Source organism: Cheilinus undulatus, linkage group 13, assembly GCF_018320785.1.
Source record: "Cheilinus undulatus linkage group 13, ASM1832078v1, whole genome shotgun sequence".
Classification (NCBI taxonomy): Eukaryota; Metazoa; Chordata; class Actinopteri; order Labriformes; family Labridae; genus Cheilinus; species Cheilinus undulatus.
Window position 1 is genome coordinate 26,326,209 of NC_054877.1, and position 19,059 is coordinate 26,345,267.

The 19,059-nt window shown below is 36.4% G+C and overlaps 2 protein-coding genes across 2 annotated transcripts; both read left to right on the forward strand.

The window, feature by feature from the left end:
• The first annotated feature begins 642 nt into the window (after positions 1–642).
• On the forward strand, positions 643–10,318 carry zgc:153615 (uncharacterized protein LOC777747 homolog). The gene is made up of 7 exons (XM_041803932.1): positions 643–780; positions 3,517–3,626; positions 7,726–7,843; positions 7,985–8,191; positions 8,664–8,787; positions 8,958–9,051; positions 9,154–10,318. The coding sequence occupies exons 1-7, from the start codon at positions 751–753 to the stop codon at positions 9,203–9,205; spliced, it is 735 nt and encodes a 244-aa protein (XP_041659866.1). The 5' UTR covers positions 643–750; the 3' UTR covers positions 9,206–10,318.
• Positions 10,319–12,877: 2,559 nt separating this feature from the next.
• On the forward strand, positions 12,878–14,853 carry LOC121520201 (interleukin-12 subunit alpha). The gene is made up of 7 exons (XM_041803573.1): positions 12,878–12,893; positions 13,006–13,157; positions 13,248–13,334; positions 13,462–13,503; positions 14,108–14,230; positions 14,432–14,476; positions 14,722–14,853. The coding sequence occupies exons 1-7, from the start codon at positions 12,878–12,880 to the stop codon at positions 14,851–14,853; spliced, it is 597 nt and encodes a 198-aa protein (XP_041659507.1).
• Positions 14,854–19,059: the final 4,206 nt, after the last annotated feature.

Below are 19,059 nucleotides of genomic sequence, written 5' to 3' on the forward strand. Positions count from 1 at the left end.
TTTCATTCGCACGTGTGAGCACGTTGACCCTGCACTTCCTCATTTCTCTTCCAGCTCATCACACTTGAATCTGTGAAGTGAAATGGGGAGCTGGAGAAGATTCCTCAAGGAGACAAAACAAACAGGACAGTGTACAATTAAAATTTCACTGCTCTGATTTGGAACAGCACACAGATGCAGACATGGCCACGTCAGTGCTGCTAAAAACGCTGACATTCACTCGAAGAGGCATTATTGATTTAGCAGTGGCTTCCTTAATGGTTTTGTTTTCCAGGGTTGCAGTCTCATTTGTCAGCCTGGCCTTTTAGCAACCCTTATTGCTCTCTGTAGCATGCAACCAATCACATGACCCTGTATCTCTAAATCAATAACAGATGTCTTGCAGCTTCTATTTCTTCCTTTATTTAGATTTGAATTAAAACCATGACAAATGAAGCCAGGGGAGAGCAAGCAAACAAGGGAGATGGACGAGCAGATAGCACGTCAGGAGAGCTCTGTCTCTCCCCTCCCTCTTCCATCTCTCTCTTCTTCTCTGCTTCCGTCACTTCCCACTCTTTCCTTTCCTGCTCCCACATATCCCCCTCCTCTTCTCTTCCTACTGCCTCTCCCTCTCCTCTCACTGCTCCCCTCCCTCCCTCACTCGCTCTCTCGCCTGCTCGGAGCTGCAGTATATGAGAGGGTCTCCTGGGTCTAGCTTCACTGCAGTGTAGAGAAGGGCAGGGCGGCTGTTTTAGTACGATGCGCTGAAGGATGGTGCACCAGGAGAAACGCGTTTACCAGGTGTGGATTTGTGTTTCTATGTTGGTGATTCTGATGGCGTAGCAGACATAGCGTGTTATTCACAGGTATATGTGATAGGTATCCATCATGGTCGAGCTGCTGTGGATGAATCAGCCGTAATGGACGTGTGGATGTGAGGGGATGTGGGTGTGTTCATGTGTGATACTTACCTGTTCATCTCTTGTTTTTTTATCTGCTTGAACTACTTTAAAGAATTCATCTCTTTTATTATTTACATAGGTATAATCATATGATATGGCTGTTTAGCTCTCACTAATTGAATTCTTCATCATTTAAAGAGATCAGAAGAGGCTTTTACAACACCCTACAGTTTCATTAAGGAGTGTAAAATAGGTTATGTGTGAATTAATAAAAAGTAGACAGTCTGTTAGTAAGGCAGATATCCAGCTGTCTGCTGTGGATAAGGAAGCAGAGCTCTGGCCGGTCAACTGAAGGCGATCAACTGTGATTTATGCTCTTACATCACAGCCCTATGATGATCTAATAAAGTATCAAGCAAAATATGAGAGAAACAGGGTGTTTGCGTAGGGCTGTTTTAGGTTATTTAAAAAAAAGATATGACATTTTACATGTAGGAAGAACATCCTTAAATGTGGAGGTGTTATACAACGGTTGTGGGTGATGAGTGTGCATGTCACAGGTTCACACAAACGGCCTTAGGACATGTGGGCACTGTGAATAATCTTATGATAAAAATTCTCTCACCATGGTGCAAGAACAGGAAATCATGTCATTTTGTTTGGCAATATTTCATGACAACCTGTGAGACTACAAGACTGAGAACTAAAAAAATACACAAATGGCCTTAAAACATTGGGAGCAGATGACAAAAGATTAAAGTGTAGCTTCAGAGCAAAGTGAAAATGCAATATCCGATGACGGTGAAGACACAAACAGAAGAAGAGGAGGGAAAGGGGAGGAAAAAAGCAGGGCAGACTAGGAACAAAAAGTTGATGGGCATCTCTGGTCTAAAAGGAACTATTCCTCTCTTCTCTACGGAGGAGAGAGGATTAGGATCATTAAGGAGAAATTGGTGTGAACTTGCTTTTCACAGAGCAGAATGACATGGTATCATGAACATTTAGCACAACATGCTTCTTTTTAGCCATTTAACTCTGAAGAGAGACTGCTGTCTAGACATGTGAGCAACTGTAAATGGAAACAATGTTTTTATAAGAAAGCCTCATTTTTACAATATTAAGAAAATGTTTCATCTTAGATCTGTTTTTTGATCTAGACATATAAAGAAAATAAAGGACAGTTCTTTTTCCTTGATGTTGAATGCGGATGTCATCTGGATAAAGCTGCCACATTAACCTCCTGAGATCCTGCATACACATGAGGACATTACATTTCAGCTCTCCTAATGGGGGAATTTTACATCATTTTGGAATCATCATGGAATTTAAAGGATTTATTTGTACAATTTTGGGAATCTGATGAGAAACTTAAGGAGGAATTTGCATAAATATTTCCATAAATTTAAATGGAATTTTGGGGCAAATGTTTTTGTTTAGACTTTATGACAAAGTTTTACTGAAACATTTTGTGAACATTTTTATAGGACACTTTTTAAGATGTCTTTAAGAATCTTCACATACATTTTAGATAAGTTTTGGAAATTTGTGTTGATTTTGGAAAGGAAAATTTCCAATAAATTCAGAACCTTTAATGGAAATATCGTTGATGTTTGGCCTGAACAATCCAAGTGGTCCACCATCAATATGACTCCACCATCCCACTCTCAATGACTGACACCATTTCTTAGTGACTGAAGACCCCCAGCAACTGACTACATTTGCTCTAAAACCAATCCAGTGCTGTATTTTCTGTTGAACAGGATCTTCGTGAGATTTTTTTGGGCAAAACTGCTTCCTGTTCAAAGAGAAGGCAGATTTTTTTTAACTTAGCAGGTCCTACTAATCCAAAATAAGTGGGAGAAACTAAAAATGTATTACAAACAAAGGCTTAGGTCTCAGGAGATTAATTTATCCATCTATCTTCAATACCAGTCCATCCTGGTAGTACTAGTCAAGTCTTCTATCATCCCAGGTTAAATCAAATAATGCACTGGTAGAACATGGGCAGGCAGCTAGTCTACAACGGGCCAGAAATGTTCTGGTGTCTGTTGTTCATCACCTGATATTCTGGGGATAATCTGTTTTTATGTGTGTCAGGTGGTAAATCTGACTTCTCAAAAAGACTATTTATTTGGACTTGCATGTTTTAGGTTAGCTGTTATAAGAACAGGAATAGAACAGATTGATGCCTGTGTGAATTATCTAGGTTCATTATAGATTTAAAAAAGCTAAAACAGGGTTATAACTGTGTTTGCTAAGCTTTGCTAACATATTCATAAAGTTACATGGACAGTGCAGCATGTGAGGCCACCGCTGGATTTCACACCGCTTGTGTGAAAAAGCACCAAATTGGATTGCATGACTTTGCCACATTATTCCATACATAATCACAATTTTCTCATCCTCCTCAGTTTCTCTCTCCTCTTTCTCTTTTCATCCTCCTCCTCCTCCTCCTCACCAAAAAGTGCATAATTTTTGGGACAATGCATGTATTTATAGCTTTAATTGAAACAGCAGATTAATTATCCGTCTCATAAATAATTCCCACTTGGTCAACCAAGCAGAGGTGGAGTTAAAGCAGCAGCAGCAGAATTTTTATTAATGTTCTTTGTATTCACATATTTCTCTCTGGCAGGCCCAGAGGAACGAGAGAGAGTCCATCAGGCAGAAACTTGCCCTTGGCAGTTTCTATGACGACGAGCCAGTCATCTACACCAGCTGCAGCAAGAACGGCCCGTCCTCCCGGTGGGTTTGGATCAAGTGTTTGTCTGAGTGTGTTACCGTTTGATCAATGTAGCCTTTTGAAGCACAGCACCAATATTTGTGTGTTTCAGCTCCTGACAGCTGACACTTTGGATCTTTAGATGTTCTCACAGAATTTATTCTTAGCTGGTTGGCAGGGTAACAGTGAGATATGCCCTAGATATAATGAATTATTGATTCTCTGAAAACATTAATCTATTTTAATCTCTGAATTTTAAACGAATCGTTGCTTTCACAGATGCTATGTGCTGCTTGAACAAAAACATCCTCATATTGACTATGTAACAGACAAACTGAACTTTCCATTTCAAGCCTGTTCAACACACAGGCAAACAGACTTAAATATCAGACTAAACTTGTTTGATTGTGTGTATACTGATTCACATACTGTAAGTCTGTAAAGATAGCTTCTTCATCCAATAGACAACATATACACTCCTGATTTTATTTTTTTCAGTTGTCCAGGCCTATTTTATTTTGTCCCTCCAAGAGCTGACAATTTGGAGATGAGTGGATCTCACTGTGATGTGATAGTGTTCACAATTTTTCTCACTACCATGTCTTTTAGGCATTTATAACACTGAGCTCCAAATGGCCTATACATGCAGTTATGTCACAGCCAAGTTAGAGGGCTGTTAGAACAGTTTAGCAAGCACTGTGCGTAAATAACACATAAATGAGAGATAAAACTAATATAATTGACTTTATGAGTTGTTGGTTTCCCATGTTGGCAGCAAATGACTGTCGCAGTCTATCTAGTAACAATGGGTGATACAGTGGAGAGAAGCATGTGGTGGTATCAATTTAAATACACTTTTAGTTATTCTTTGTTGGGGTGGTGTTGTCCTAACAGCTAGGTCTGTGCACACCATGAACAGAGGCTTAGGGTTGAAATGTGACCTTTAGCTCCTTTCCTGCCTGTCATTCCCCATCCTCCCATCCCTGCTGCCCACTCATATGCCCTGTCTCTAAAAAAGTAACATTTGAACAGTCATACTCGACGCATGGCTCATCAAATAGCCACATGTGGCTATTTGATAGTGGCTTGTGGCTCTTTTCCATTGTATTTGGAAAAATAGTTTCCCAGAAAACCTTAAAAAAAAGGGAAATTTCGACATCAGAAATGATTCATTGTAAGTCACATCAATTATTTTGTTTCCCACCTATATACATTTGGCATTAAATGTCAAATTCAACAGTCAGCCTTTATTTTTGGTCTGTATATTTCTATCCAAGATTTGCAAGAAAAAACAAGCAAGATTAATATCATTGATCACTACCAGAATCTGACTTATCTTGTTTTTAACATTTATCTAAATTTTGTTTGATTGATTCAAGATGAATGTCGAGTTTTTTTGTTATCCAATACTCATTAATGATATTTAAACTTAAAAAATACAATGAATTATTTTCACATATCTTTTATTTTTCACCCATCTGAAGTATCTGATCTTAGAATTTCATGATTTTCTATCTTTGTCTTTAAATGTTTACCATATTAAACTAATCTTTTTAAATAGATTCGTTATTAGTGTGTGTAGATTAGCGGATATTTTAATTAATAAGCAGACGGAGTTTATGAACATCTGAAGGAGTTGACACATGGGGATATGAAATAATGGTTTAAACTAGCTTTTTAATCCAAATAATTATCTTAATCGACTATAGATAAAAGAAAATTTATCAAAATGAAAGGTGAAACAAAACTCTCTGCATATTCTGATAAATCAACAATTTGGCTCTTCATATGAGCAGGGTTGAGTTACACTGCATTAGAAGCTAAAAAACAAATCTATTAAAAGTATGTACACACTGTCCCTTGTTTGTATCACAACTTAAAACTTAAGAGAACAAGAATGAGTAACTCTAAAATGAAAGCCATGTTAAAGGGCACAGTCAGTTCATGGGAAGTGACATCAGACTAAATATTAACTCACAAGCAGAACAACAATGCATGGAAACAGTAGGCACAGAGGAGGTGGCAAAGTGGTTAGCAGTTACGTGTGTGCTGCTCAGATTGAAACTCAGCAATTCCCAGACATCATGAGTCAGACAGATGTGGAAAATTGTAAAAATACTGCCAAAATATGAAATTTCCCATTGAGAATTTAGCCTGCATCTTCTAAAATAAGCAACCATGTAAACAGATTTGAATTATTTAATTATTTATATCTCCTTCTGAGCCTCTGTGAATTTTGTCTTAATTTTGTTTCTTGCATTCAGTTTAAATACAATGCTGTGAAAATGAGTATGAGAGCCAAGTGTAAAATAGTTCAGCTTTGTGAGTAAGGGTGCCAACTTAATGCTTTCTGTTGCCACTAAGTTGATACAATGAAAAATGCTGAGTTTTTTTTCCAATAATAATATATGTGTCATTTGAAATAGTTCCAACATTTAAAGTTTAGCCCGAAGAAAATTTTGGCTCAACCTAAATCTATATGTTCACTTGGTATATATCCTACATAGTTTAAGAAACTCAATATAATATGTTGTGTCAGCTAGTTCAGTGGTCAAAAGTGCACCCTATAAATCATAATTTGTTCACTACTGAAAACTTGAAATCAAGTTGGAATTGACAGTGAATGTTTTTTGATTTGTATTTAAGTTGTTGTATTAGTTTGGATCCCCTGTGCAGAAATGTGACCTTTAAAGAGTGTATATGTATCTATAATGTGCCAAAATCTTGATGATTTTAAATTGATGGGTGTGACCAACACTGGGTTTAACATATGAAACCAAAACTCAATTACAAAGGGGAATGATTTTTGCAGAAACTTTGGTATTTCATGTTTGTTTTGCACACATGCAAAGACACGTAGTGGAAAGAGCTGCATTACATCAGAGACCTGATGGTTAACCAAACACACTACAACGTCAACACAACTCTGGTTTCTTTTCATGAAAGCTTTGACCTCTAGTACCGTCTAGCTCTCAGGCTTTTTTTTTTTTTTTTTGTTAATGAAGTGGGTGTTAGGATATAACACACTGTTGAGGAAGTATAGTTCCTTTGTGAGCTTCTGAAAGAAGAAGTGATGCCTAGAATGAGTCTGGGGCTGTGACACAGTCATGTGACCTCTAGTAGAGGTACAGGTGCACCCTCTGGGATATCCAATACTTCCCTGTCAGGTTTATGAGGTCTTTTTGAAGTTATTGTTCTCATACTAGCCTAGTCAAAGGCTACTTTGTGCTGTCAGAGTGTTGTGATCTGGAACTGAATGAATGGAGTTTTGAGCTTTTGGAAAAGCTGGGGTTTGAGGTTTTACTGCTGTGGAGGAGATGATGTTATTTTTGTGACCAAAATTGTTTCATCTAAGTTTTTATTTGCTAATTTGCTTTTTCTTCATGATTAGGGCATAGTGTCATTAATGCACCTCCTGGCCAAAAATATATGGACTCATGAACATAACCTGTATTTATTCACCTCTAATTGGTCATAGTCTGGTCAGATATATTTCTAAAACCACGGAGACTGAAATACTGCAACATCTGTCAACATTTTCCTCCTTTACATCAACAGAAGCTTGGGCTAAACCAGGATAGGCACTATTATCACACAATTAGGCTGAGGTTTACAATAGAACATACACTTCTTTCATATCACACTGGTGCGGCTAAGGTCAAGGCTCCTAGCAGGGAAACTATTATAAAACACCCTTAACAATCTGCATTGTATTTTTCCTTAATTGGACAGAAGCAAGTGAACAGGTGTGTTCTTTTTTAGTGTTTTGCTTCAAATAGATTATATTTAATGTAATTTTATCAACATTGCTACTTCTGTATATAAGTTCTTACAACCTTTGGGATGAAGAGATACACTTTTCTTTTTTGAAACACAAAAACAGAGGAGTGCCCCATGGACTCTAGAACTTGGTCCAAAATTTTGGTATGAATAAAAAGATATCTTTTTGAAGGTAGATTTAAAAAATCCCAACATTGGTATGTTAATAAATCAGTACAGTTGGTTAGTAATTTCTCTTTTGTCTCCATAGGTTTCACTCTTACTTTGGATATTTTTTTCTTTATCTACTGAAGATCACAGCTTTACCCCTCATCTCTGTTACGGTGTGTTTTGTACTTTCAGGCTGCAGAGTGGGGTGAATCTACAGGTGTGTTTTGTGAACGACAGCAGCAGTGACAAAGACAGTGATGCTGAAGACAGCAGGACAGAGACCAGTTTGGACACGCCACTATCCCCTGTGGTATGCAGAGAGTGTGGATAGTCTCTTTGTGCTTGTGTGTTCCTGTTTCGCCCCACTAGTCTCGTTAACTTACAAAAGAATCACGTGCAAGACCACATCACCAGTAATGTCATGAAATTACTCAAATTACTTCCCTTCCAGAGCAAGCAGAGCTCATCATTATCTGACCGAGACACAGCAGAGGAGGACTCGGACCCATTGGATGACTGCAGCGGGTTCTGGCGGGTGCAGCGGAGGCTGCAGGAGGAGGCCCGGGTGGCGCTGGCTCTGGCTCGACCCATGGCTCGCATGCAGGTGGAAGTGGAGAGGCAAATCCAACTGCACAGACGTTCACCTGTGGCTGACCTGGTTAGTCAGTGAGGAAGAGAGTTACTGATCAGGGAAAGAGAAAGAGAGCATGTGTTTGCTTAATTTCTTGTTATAAAAATACTTCCAGGTAATAGTCCAAAATAGAAAACATCTAAGCCATACAAGAAAGGGGAAAGTGAAAATAAAATTATTGACTGTGGTCTGCTGTTACAGTAAACACAGCACAATAAAAACCATAAAAGGGACTTGAGCTTTCTGAACAGAGGATCATTCTTGGTTTGTAATGTTTTTGTTTTGTGTGAGGGACAAAAGGGGATAACCCACTGATTCTGAGGAAGGCAAAAGAGCAGCCTCCCCAATAACTGACCTTTGCAAACCAATCATGAAAGATTCTCATAAAATATATCTGGCTGACTCTGGTGCATATTGAATTACGTTTCAATCTGGTTTCACAATCCAGGTTGCATAATTTTGCAGTAATGTTTTTTATGTGTGATTTTCACACATGCAGCTTCCCCACCTGCCCCACATCAGTGAGGGTCTGATGAAGAGGAATCTGCGACGAGGGGACATGAGGGACATGAGTCTGGGACAGCTGCAAGTCATCACAAATGACCTACACTCACAGATTCAGAGTGAGTATCAAACACAAGCACAAAGAGGTGAATCAGGGTCAAGAAGGAATTCAGGAAGGAGGATTCTGCCGGTTCTATGAAATATGGAATAAATAAAAATGCTGATTGAATTATTCTATGTACCTATTAAAATATGACGTCTAACCTGTCCTCTTCTCTTTCTGAATCAGGCCTAAATGAGGAGCTGGTGCAGTTGTTGCTGATGAGGGACGAGCTGCATGTTGAGCAGGACGCCATGCTGGTGGACATCGAGGACCTAACCAGGTGAACCCTCTTTATTTGTTCTTCTTATTTGAGTATTTACTACACAGGACTGTGATTTTACTTCTGTGATGGTTAACATACGTCATGTCTTTGTTTTGACAGGCACGCTCACAGCCATCAGCGGCACCAGGCAGAGAAAGCTATGTCTAAATAAAACACCCTGTCTACACTTGTGTTCATCTGCACGCCATCTTACCTCCCGCTCCACTGATTGTCACCAGTGTTACTAATAGAGTTCATCCATGCCGACTGTGTGTGTGGAGATTAACCCACAATTTATTGTAAGAGTAACACACAAACACACTAATAATGTAATGCACCACAGGTGAAGGACAGAGGCTTTTTACTCTTCACTGAGCACGGTTAATAAAGCATTATTCCACAGACTCCTCCTCATCCTTCAACCTGATTTTGCGCAGTGATGTTGAGGGGCGACACCACCTTTAGTTTGTCTCTATAATAATCAAGCAGATTGATTTGTTCATGAGTAGACAAGCTCTGTTTACCTTTTCTTTCACTCAAAGCACTGTGCCATGTTTTGAACACTGGAATTCACCATTAAACATATATCTACTATCTGAACTGTTGCAAAGAAAAACACTGAGCTCATTTAGTGGTGTTTAAATGTTGCAGCGGCTTCAGAGAGGACTCTTAGGATTATCTAGTAACAAAATTAGATGGACCTGAACAGCTGCTACAGGTTATTACTGCTTTAATAATTAATTTAGAGCTATACTAGTGAAATTTATGGAGTATTTGTATTGTTAAAAACACTATATGTATAACAGACAAAATGAGATGAACATGGTTGGAAAGTTAAATATGGCTAAAAAAGCTTAAGTCAAGATCTCCTTCATTATAATAAACATCTTTTTTGTTATGCTCAACTTACTAATGCTAAAAAGAGCAATCACAAATGACCATATGATAATAAATCATAGCTTAAACTTATATCTACTTTATCTGTTCAGAGATTGGAGCTTTATGGACGTACTGTATGTAAATGTTAAGATACTTTATAAAAAAGCTGAAGAACATGCCATGTTGGCTGTGTTTAAATGTTTTCACTCGCACCTTTTTAAGAATGTCACTGAACATGTTCTTTTTCTATTATATGCTTCATGATAAATGTACTGTTTGATGATTGTAAAAAAACTCTAGTAATAAAGGTTTCAAGTGTGTGAACTCAGTTTCAATCTGGCTTCTTTAATGAGAGTTAATTTGACTTTTATAATCTGACTGACTCTGTGTGCATTGGTGATAACAGTAAAAACAATGATTTAAAACACGTACAAAATATTTCATCATGTGAAGCCTAGAAAAGTGAGTCTGTTCCCATTCACAGATAGGACCTGAGAGTTGCTCAAAGTGTGGTCTGGTTTCCCCTCTCATTCACACTTGGTTGACACTTACGTAACTGAGTTTTGTGGAAGATTACAGCAAGCGGGGGGACATAACTCCCAACTGGGGGGATAAAATATACCAAAATTACATTTTAATCTTAAAAATCAACTCAGCACAGTATGTAAATTCCCTCACAAAGGGCCTCTAAATCAAAACAACAAAAGATGACGTGTAGAGACGTGCTGCTTAGCTCTGTTGCTTCCTTCTTGTTTTGAATTGTGAACTCTGTTCAATAAAAACTACACTCTATAAGGTGTATTTACAAAACAACAAACCACCGCTTTGGTTTCATTGATGAATTTCACATGATGGGGGGAATAGCTGAAAAAAGTGGTGCCAACTTCTTGGATTGCGTTACCCACTTTAACAGCTTTTCTCCCTCATGATGTTAAATTCATCCATGAAATAAAAATGTGGGATAGTGATAGAAGGATGGAGTTATTGCGTGTTACAGGTGGAATTTGGATGACAAAACACACAACTGATAGGAGGGGATAATCATCATCTGTCATATATAAGCAGCACAAAACATGAATGAGATACAGTATCAGAACTGCAGCGTCCAGTCACAATTCATGCTGTTATGTTGCAGTCTTTGATGTAAACATGTCAGTTACTGTCATCACAGCTCTGTCCCAAAGAAATATTCAGTGTGTAAAAATTCTATTGTACCTTTAGTTGAAGAAAAAAATCACTTTATTGGTTGGATTCATTTTAAAAACATGTTCATTAAAACAATAAAAATGGGAACCACCTTAGCTCAGAGGGTAGAGCAGGCACACATTACTAGATGGCACTTTCTCACTACCTAAGTTCCTTATCATACAGAATCTGTTATTTATGACATATTTGCCAATATTGTGTATGGACTACGGGACGGGGGAGAGGTGTGGGTGGGGTGAGGTAAGGTCATGTATTCTTATATTTATTTTGTTTGTGTGTAAAGCAATTTGTGTAACATTGTTTTGTATGAAAAGTGCTATACTAATAAAGATTGATTGATTGTTATACAGAGGCTATAGTCCTCAACGCTCTGGTCGAAGGATCGTTTTCTGGTCTCAGCACTATTGGTGCATGTTTCCCCCCACTGTCTCTCCTCAGATATCCTATCAAAATAAAGGCAAAAGCCCAAAAATATTCTTTAGAAAAAAATATATATAAATATAAAAGTCAAACTTAAGATGGCTTTCTGTGTTACTGAACAAACTTTCAAATACAGATTTTTTTTCTATGAAGAGTTTAACTCCTTAAAGCCTGTTGTATCATATTTGATACATTCTTTTATGATAATTGAACAATATGATCAATAAATTACTAAAAAAAATTCTGAATACAATCTGATAAATGATAAAAATGCACTCAAGTGGATTGTCAGTTACCAAAAACACCTTATGTATCAAATGAGATTCAAAAAATATTCAGTGCTTAACAAATTTATTAGACCACCTGTCATATTTGTCTCAAAGAGCATCCAGCATCATGAAGCGCTTTAATGCAGACTCTTTTATTTTCAGTGAGCTCTCCACGTTTTACCATTTTTAAACAGGAATGAGGGATTTCAAACTGAATTCAAACAAATTTGAGCCGGCTCACTGGGCTTCCCTGAGAAGTCAGGAATTAATCAAGCATAAGATTCAACCACTAAAACTCTTTTTTTTTTTTTGTTCAATACTATAATTTGACATATTATTCAAGAAATATTCATGTGTTTTACTATTTTTTCAGTTTTTTTGTAAATTAGTAAATTTGAAAATTCATGGATAACAATAATAATTATATTTTAGCATTAAAATTATCATTTCAGTTAAAGAGCTTCTACATATTGGTGTATTAACCATTGCAGAAACATAAAAAATGATTTTGGTAATTACCAATGCTGTTAATTTAGGGCAGCTGTGGCATAAACCTTACTTTGGTTAGGGTTAGGGTGGTCTAATTTGTTAAGCACTGTAGGTTAAATATTTATGAAAATTTTGATTTTTTTTTTTATTTCAGTAGAAAGTGAAATAAACATTTCAGTTCCAAAAAACTAGAACTTCTGGCTATAATTTGTGTATTCAGACTTTAAAGGGTTAAAGTCATAGGGGCTTTTTCGAGCAAAAAAGATCAAATTGCCTTCATATGATTTCAGTTTAAGATAAAATGTAATGCCTTCACTATGCCTCTCCTGGAAGGTAAACAATGAAAAGAAACCAGTGAGTGCCTCATCAGTGTTTATGTGTTATTTCCAGTTTCACCACAAGCATTTAGCGCAAAGAAGGAGGGAAACTTCACAACCTTGACTCGACACTTTCAATTTACAGTGAAGTGTCAACACATTGATTTACAGAGGGGGAACCCCTCCAGGTCAGTCTGGGTATAAAATACTTAAGGACGTCTGAGTTCAACCAGTCACAGCAAACAGTTACCAGTCCAGTTCAAGATGGCCTTCAAGCTCTGTGAGTATCATGTACCCTGACTGAATGTTGTTTTCTTTATAGCATGTATTTCAAAGAAAAATTACTGTTAACTTTTTAACCATTTTTTTTTTCTTTTTCTTTTTTTTGTCAGACTTCTCTCCTGCATTGCTGCTTCTGGTGTTCACTAGCCCTCTGTGGTATGTCAGCCAGTCTGTGCCAGTGATGAGTCAAAGACCCATGACTGACTCCTGTATTTCATACGCACAAACACTTCTTCAGGACATCACTGAAACCCTCACACAGGTATGCTAAAGTGAACAAAGATATTTTCAACTCTCTCATCTTAAACCTGTTTTAATGATAGTTGAAAAAAAAACTATTTTCTGTGTCTAGAAAAACGTGTCTGCTGGGATCGACTGCACAAAGCAGAGTGTGGAGATGAACACAGAGACCAACACTGCGTCTGTGTGCATACCAAAGGTAACTTACTCATGGTATTCTAATTATTACTGTAATTCACTAAATAAAACATCAAATAATGTTTAATAAATAGTTTTACTGAATGCTGTCATATGAATTATTTGACATTATTGTGTTTGTCTCACAGGAAGCGAAATGCTCAGGGCCCATGAAGTCAGAATTCGATCAGGTAAGTTATGCTCTGTTTTTATAGGGGAAAAATCCCCTAAAGAAAAAACTTTAGATAGTTTTATGTTTCCACTTTATGGAGGACAACTTGTTTAAGCCAGGCTTTAAAATCATAATCATTAAATAACAAAAAATCTTAGTCACCATAAGTAGAAAGATACAACCTTAAACATCTTTGAGTTTAGAGATGTGCTTGTCTATAAAGTACACTGTCACAAATACAAGTTTTCAAAAAAGTGATTTAGCTGTAAGGTGGACTTTTACAGTGCTTTTTTGGGGTTTAGTTTTGCTGTCTTTCTCTTAGAATAGTAAATTCAATGATTAGTTAAAGACTTGAGATCATAATTAACTGGGATTGCATCATAGAGTGTACTGAGGCTCTTGAATTTAATTTGAGGGAGCAAAGATGTCAAGTTTGACCTTGATTATTAACATGCATTGGCTCTATACATTTTAGACTTCGTGACTTGTTGTATTACGACTAAAAGCTTTACAAGTTTAGAAATTAGCCTAACAAAAGGACTACTAAGATGAAACAAAGATTTAAAAATGATGTATGCATGTGTTGTGTTGTATACAAACTGTCTTTGTATTTTTCCATCAAGGACTTATGTCTGACCAACATCATGGATGATCTGCGTCACTACTACAGAATTCTCTCTGTGCAGCCACATCCTAACAATTTAATCAGCAAAAAAATTCTGCACAGCCTCAGGAACCTCATGGAGGTAAGTCATTTTATAAATCACAGCAGTATTCAGAATCAGTATTGTTCAATACTAGATGGACAAACTCTTGAACTATTTAGCTATTTTTAGGCTGTTTTGTGTGTATGAAGGGGTGTATATCTAAATTTCTGTGTAGAGATCACCATGAAAGATGTGAGTTCAGTTTGATAAATGTTAACATGCAGTATTTCCTTTCATCAGAATTGCTTTAAGATGTCCTTTCAAGTTGATTTGGCTCTAGAGGAGGTAAGAGATCCCTTAATGAAGTTTGTTCCTATGTAGTACATTAATTCTTATTTTTAAGTTTTGTGACTTGTGCATCTTTGATTTTCAAAGTTGTATGAAAAACTTCAAACTGCAACATTTAAATTACAATCAAATACGTTTATCGTCAGTAATGATGTTGGTGATAGAGTATTCCTTACATAGCCAGCTTAAGAGGAACAGTGTATTTTAAGTAGATAATATGAAACCTTCTCTGTTTCATTTAGGCTGCCGCAGACCATCAGAGCAACTTTGATGACCGGCTGACTCTCTGCAAAGTGCTGAAGGGCTTCCATGTCCGAACCATCACAATCAACAGGGTCATTTCCTACATAAACTCAGAAGAACACACAAATTAATTCCTCCTGTTCAAACAGATCCTTTGTTTGAGGAAAAACAGATTTTTTTTCACAAAAAAAATAATGAACTACACGTATGACTTAAATTACATTTTGTAATGATAAACACTTCTTAACCTCTTAGTGGTAAATATTTATGACTGTTATGTAGTCATTACATGAGCTTATATATGACATCAAGATGATGTGTTAACATACTTTTATAAAGTCTATTTAAAGACTGCTATATTTATTTATTCATATTTATTTTCATTCTGGACTATTTATGTTAAACTATTTATTGACTCATTATTCACTTGGTTCTATGAATCACCAAATAAATGTTTTTCCTGCATTTGCTGCTGTTTTTGAGTTCTTGAAGTCTTCTTATTCTTCTTCATGAAGGGAATCTACACTGAAATAGAAAATGCATTTAGACAACTTTAACTAAATAGCTTTTACTCTTCAAGAGAGATATGGGACTTTATGGTCGACTATGAAGAAAAACAGTAACACTTTAGTTTAAGGGTACAATTCTCACCATTCATTAGCTGCTTATAGCATGCTAATGACTTGAATATGAATTGCTCATTAGTCATTATCAAGAGCTTTAAAGTGCCTTATTCTACAAGACCATAATCATGGCTAACAGGCAGTAGCCTAAACTGAGAGTTTCTCTTAATAACCTCCTTATTATTGCATATTAATAATCACTAAGGAAGCTGTTCACATTAATTATGATCTAAATGTGCTTTGTTTGGTATTGCCTTTAATGGGTAGTAGTACCACATGAATAGTTCTTCTCCCTTGGTTACTCTGAATTAGTATAATCTATTCTAATAAAACTAAGCATACAATTTTAATTCTTAGTAATGTCCACATAACTCCTAGTTTAACCTTTGTAACTCAGAATATCCACCCCAAACTAAAGTGAGGTCTTGTTACCATTAGGATCTAATTCTCAACATTAGTTAGCTGCTTCAAGCATGATAATCGTTGCATACAAATAATAGTGCTCATAATAAAGGTGTGACTATAATGCATTATAAGTAAAAGAAATTCAGTACATTTTGATCTCTGTAAATACAACAAGTGTCCAGCCAATATGATTTATTGACTTCAACCATATAGGTTATAAAATGCCTAATAGCATGAAAATTGATTTTTCATAAAGCATTCTGAAGATTCATAAATACTTGTAACTATATGAACACTATAACACATTACACATCTGCTTAAAAGTCATTATAGACACTGGCAATACATTAGTAAGAATTACTGTTATGAGGCATTCTAATTAGTCATGAGTGCTTATAGTAATGGTTATACAACATTATGGGTTTGTTACAATGCATTATTAATAAACTTGCTTACAATTTGTTATCATGTGTTGTAGAGGTAACCTGACACACCAGATGGATGTGTGAAACGTTTCCTATTGAAAGCTTCAATAGGAAACGTTTGAGAAAAGGCGGAGGCTTTGAAAAAACTCAGAGGGTGACTGGATGAACATTCTGTCTGTCACATCTCTATGGGCCAATCAGTGCAACCAAACACGTGACATAGCCGCTTTTAAGCTGCGCGTGCGCTGCTACTGAGGAAGAACGGGAAACATGGCAACTATAGACATGTAAGTACACGACTTTTGTTGTTTTTGAAAAGAAAACAACTCACTGCTGTTCTTTGTTCTTTTAATGAAGAAATGTCGTCAAGTTCTGATAAAACTGGCGCTTTAGCAGCATCCACGCTAATCTCTTCCTCCATAATTGCACCAGCTCTTGCTGCTGCTTGGTAACGTCACGACACTGCTGCACTTGTTATTTAACTACTAAATTTCAAACAAATTTGCACCATCATTTGCTTTTTTGTGTGCTATATTGAATTATCATGTGTAAAGAGAAGACACCAACAGACTATGGAAAAATGACTAATACATGTGAAGCTACTAGATATTCTGAGTTACAGAGGTTAAATTAGGAGTTATGTGGACATTACTAAGAATTAAAATTGTATGCCTAAATTGTATGCTAGAATAGATTATACTAATTCAGAGTAACCAAGGGAGAAGAACTGTTCATGTGGTACTACTACCTAATAAGGGCTATACCATTCAAATCATATTAAGATCATAATTAATGTGAAAGAACTCTCTTATTTGCTATTAATATTCAGCAATAAGGAGGTTATTATGGAAAAACTATTACCTAATTGCCTATTAGCCATAGATTATGGACTTGTAGTATAAAGTACTGATAAGCTTTTGATAATGACCAATAAGCAGTTTACATGCTACTAATTAGCTTTCTAATAAGCAGCTAATTTAATCAATTAATCAGTTTAATCACAATCAATCAAAATGCAATATAACCCATCATGATAACTCATTCAAAAATAATAATAATTTGTGAAATGGTACTTCCCAGAGGCTATGTGAAACTTGTAGACAGGGGCCCTACATTTTATAAGTAACATACATAACAAATAATATAAACAATTATAAACAAAATTCAACCTGTATTCCTTATATTAACTCAAGACTCTAAAATGCCCTAAAATCAACTCCATAGATTCTTAATGTATTGTGACACTAACACAGTACATGTAGACAATGGCATTTAGAAAACTGCTATATAAATTAACTGGAATATATTTTTAGATGGGAAGCAATTTAGAATTGATAACAGACCCTTAGCCACAAAAGGTCTAGGTTTTACCATATTTTGTAGAAACTGTTGTCAGTGGGTCTTTCTGAAGACAAACACAGATGAAACATTTCATAGCACTTTCAAGCAAGTTCCAAATTTGTAGACCTCTGCAGGTCACACTAAAACGTGTACATTTCAGCTTGTGTTTCTTCCCTTTAAGTTGTTTGTTGTGTTGTGTGCATGAGAGGGAGCACAAATTGGAATAAGATACCATAGTCTATCAACGAGGCTATATGTTACATCATATATCATACAAGAGTTTTGAAAAATGTTAATTTCAGTAAGCTTCAGAAGTTTGAGGTTATAAAAAAGAGAACCAGAGAAGCGTTTAACTTAGACCACAATACGTCTTGTATAACTTTCTTGGGTACAATTTTTAGTTTATCATCATAACTAGGATATGCACCATATAACAATGCAACAGTTCAAGAAGTGCGGCTCAAACAGAGACCTGTACAAAGTTAGAAGAGTGTCAAGTGGAAGAAAATATCTCGATTGATTAGGTGGTGGTACTGAGAGCTGAACCCTAAAGTGTTACCAGAAAAAAAAATCTATCTAGTTTAAGGATCAAAATTTGATTTTACTTTCAAAATTGCTCATTTATAATGTTCCTGAAATCCTAAAAATACAGCTTCCTTATTGTGGTATTTACTATTACATACAAACTGTTTTCTCCTTAATCTTGGCCAAATCTGATGTTTGTCCTGTTTTGTAAAGTCTTGACTGGCGAGTGGACACCAGGCCTCTCAACCACAAAGAGCAATGAGCGCCATTACTCAGTCCAATATTTTTAGCCAAATTTGAACTTGAATTTCTAATTTGATGTTCCCTTTGACTGTGTAAAAAGCCCTTCTTGCGTTGTCTCTCAGGTCGTTAACAGCTTTATTAAAGTTACAACTGGTGCTGAGGCCAAGGTAAATGAAACTTCTGGTGTGTTCAATTTTTAACTGTATTTAGAAAGAATCTATACTGGTAGGGTTGGGATGTGTGTCTGTTTTGGAAAATCACTATTTGGTTTTTAGCTAGATTCACTGTCAGAGTTTTGCGTTGTACAAACTGTACAGAGGATCCAGGTGCTGTTGTTGTCCTTCCTTAGTTGGAGAGAGAGCTTCCAGGTGCTTTTATTTTGTTACCTATAGTACAAAGAATTTTGTTTTGCCTTGTGTCTGACCGATCCTTGTTTCAGCATCTTTTCAAGAATCTCTGTATTTTTATTTTAAAGGGATATCAAATAAATATTTATTCTAGGGGTTAACAGCTCTAAAAAGTCCCCGCGCCTGTATGTAGCCTAAGAGACGAGACCCGGGGCAAAGAAAGTGAGTGTGCATACTCCTTAGCCTCAGCAACTGCGGCCAGGTTTTACTTCTTTATAGGAATAGGTTTTAGTGTGAAAATTTCATGCTCTGTTAACTTGCAATTTTCTCTCTTTTATACATATAGCAAAACATCACCACATCCATCCTAATTAATGTTTAACCCACATGTAAACGGCTGCTGAAGCGTCGACGTACCTGGCTTAAGA

What these genes read in the sequence shown, in the direction of transcription:
- zgc:153615 (XM_041803932.1), top strand. Translation starts at nt 751, where the DNA reads ATGGTGCACCAGGAGAAACGCGTTTACCAG. An exon ending in AAGAACGGCCCGTCCTCCCG is followed by an intron (nt 3,627 to 7,725) that starts GTGGGTTTGGAT and finishes TTGTACTTTCAG; the next exon opens with GCTGCAGAGTGGGGTGAATC. An exon ending in ACACGCCACTATCCCCTGTG is followed by an intron (nt 7,844 to 7,984) that starts GTATGCAGAGAG and finishes CTTCCCTTCCAG; the next exon opens with AGCAAGCAGAGCTCATCATT.
- LOC121520201 (XM_041803573.1), top strand. An exon ending in TCACTGAAACCCTCACACAG is followed by an intron (nt 13,158 to 13,247) that starts GTATGCTAAAGT and finishes TTCTGTGTCTAG; the next exon opens with AAAAACGTGTCTGCTGGGAT. An exon ending in TTGATTTGGCTCTAGAGGAG is followed by an intron (nt 14,477 to 14,721) that starts GTAAGAGATCCC and finishes TGTTTCATTTAG; the next exon opens with GCTGCCGCAGACCATCAGAG.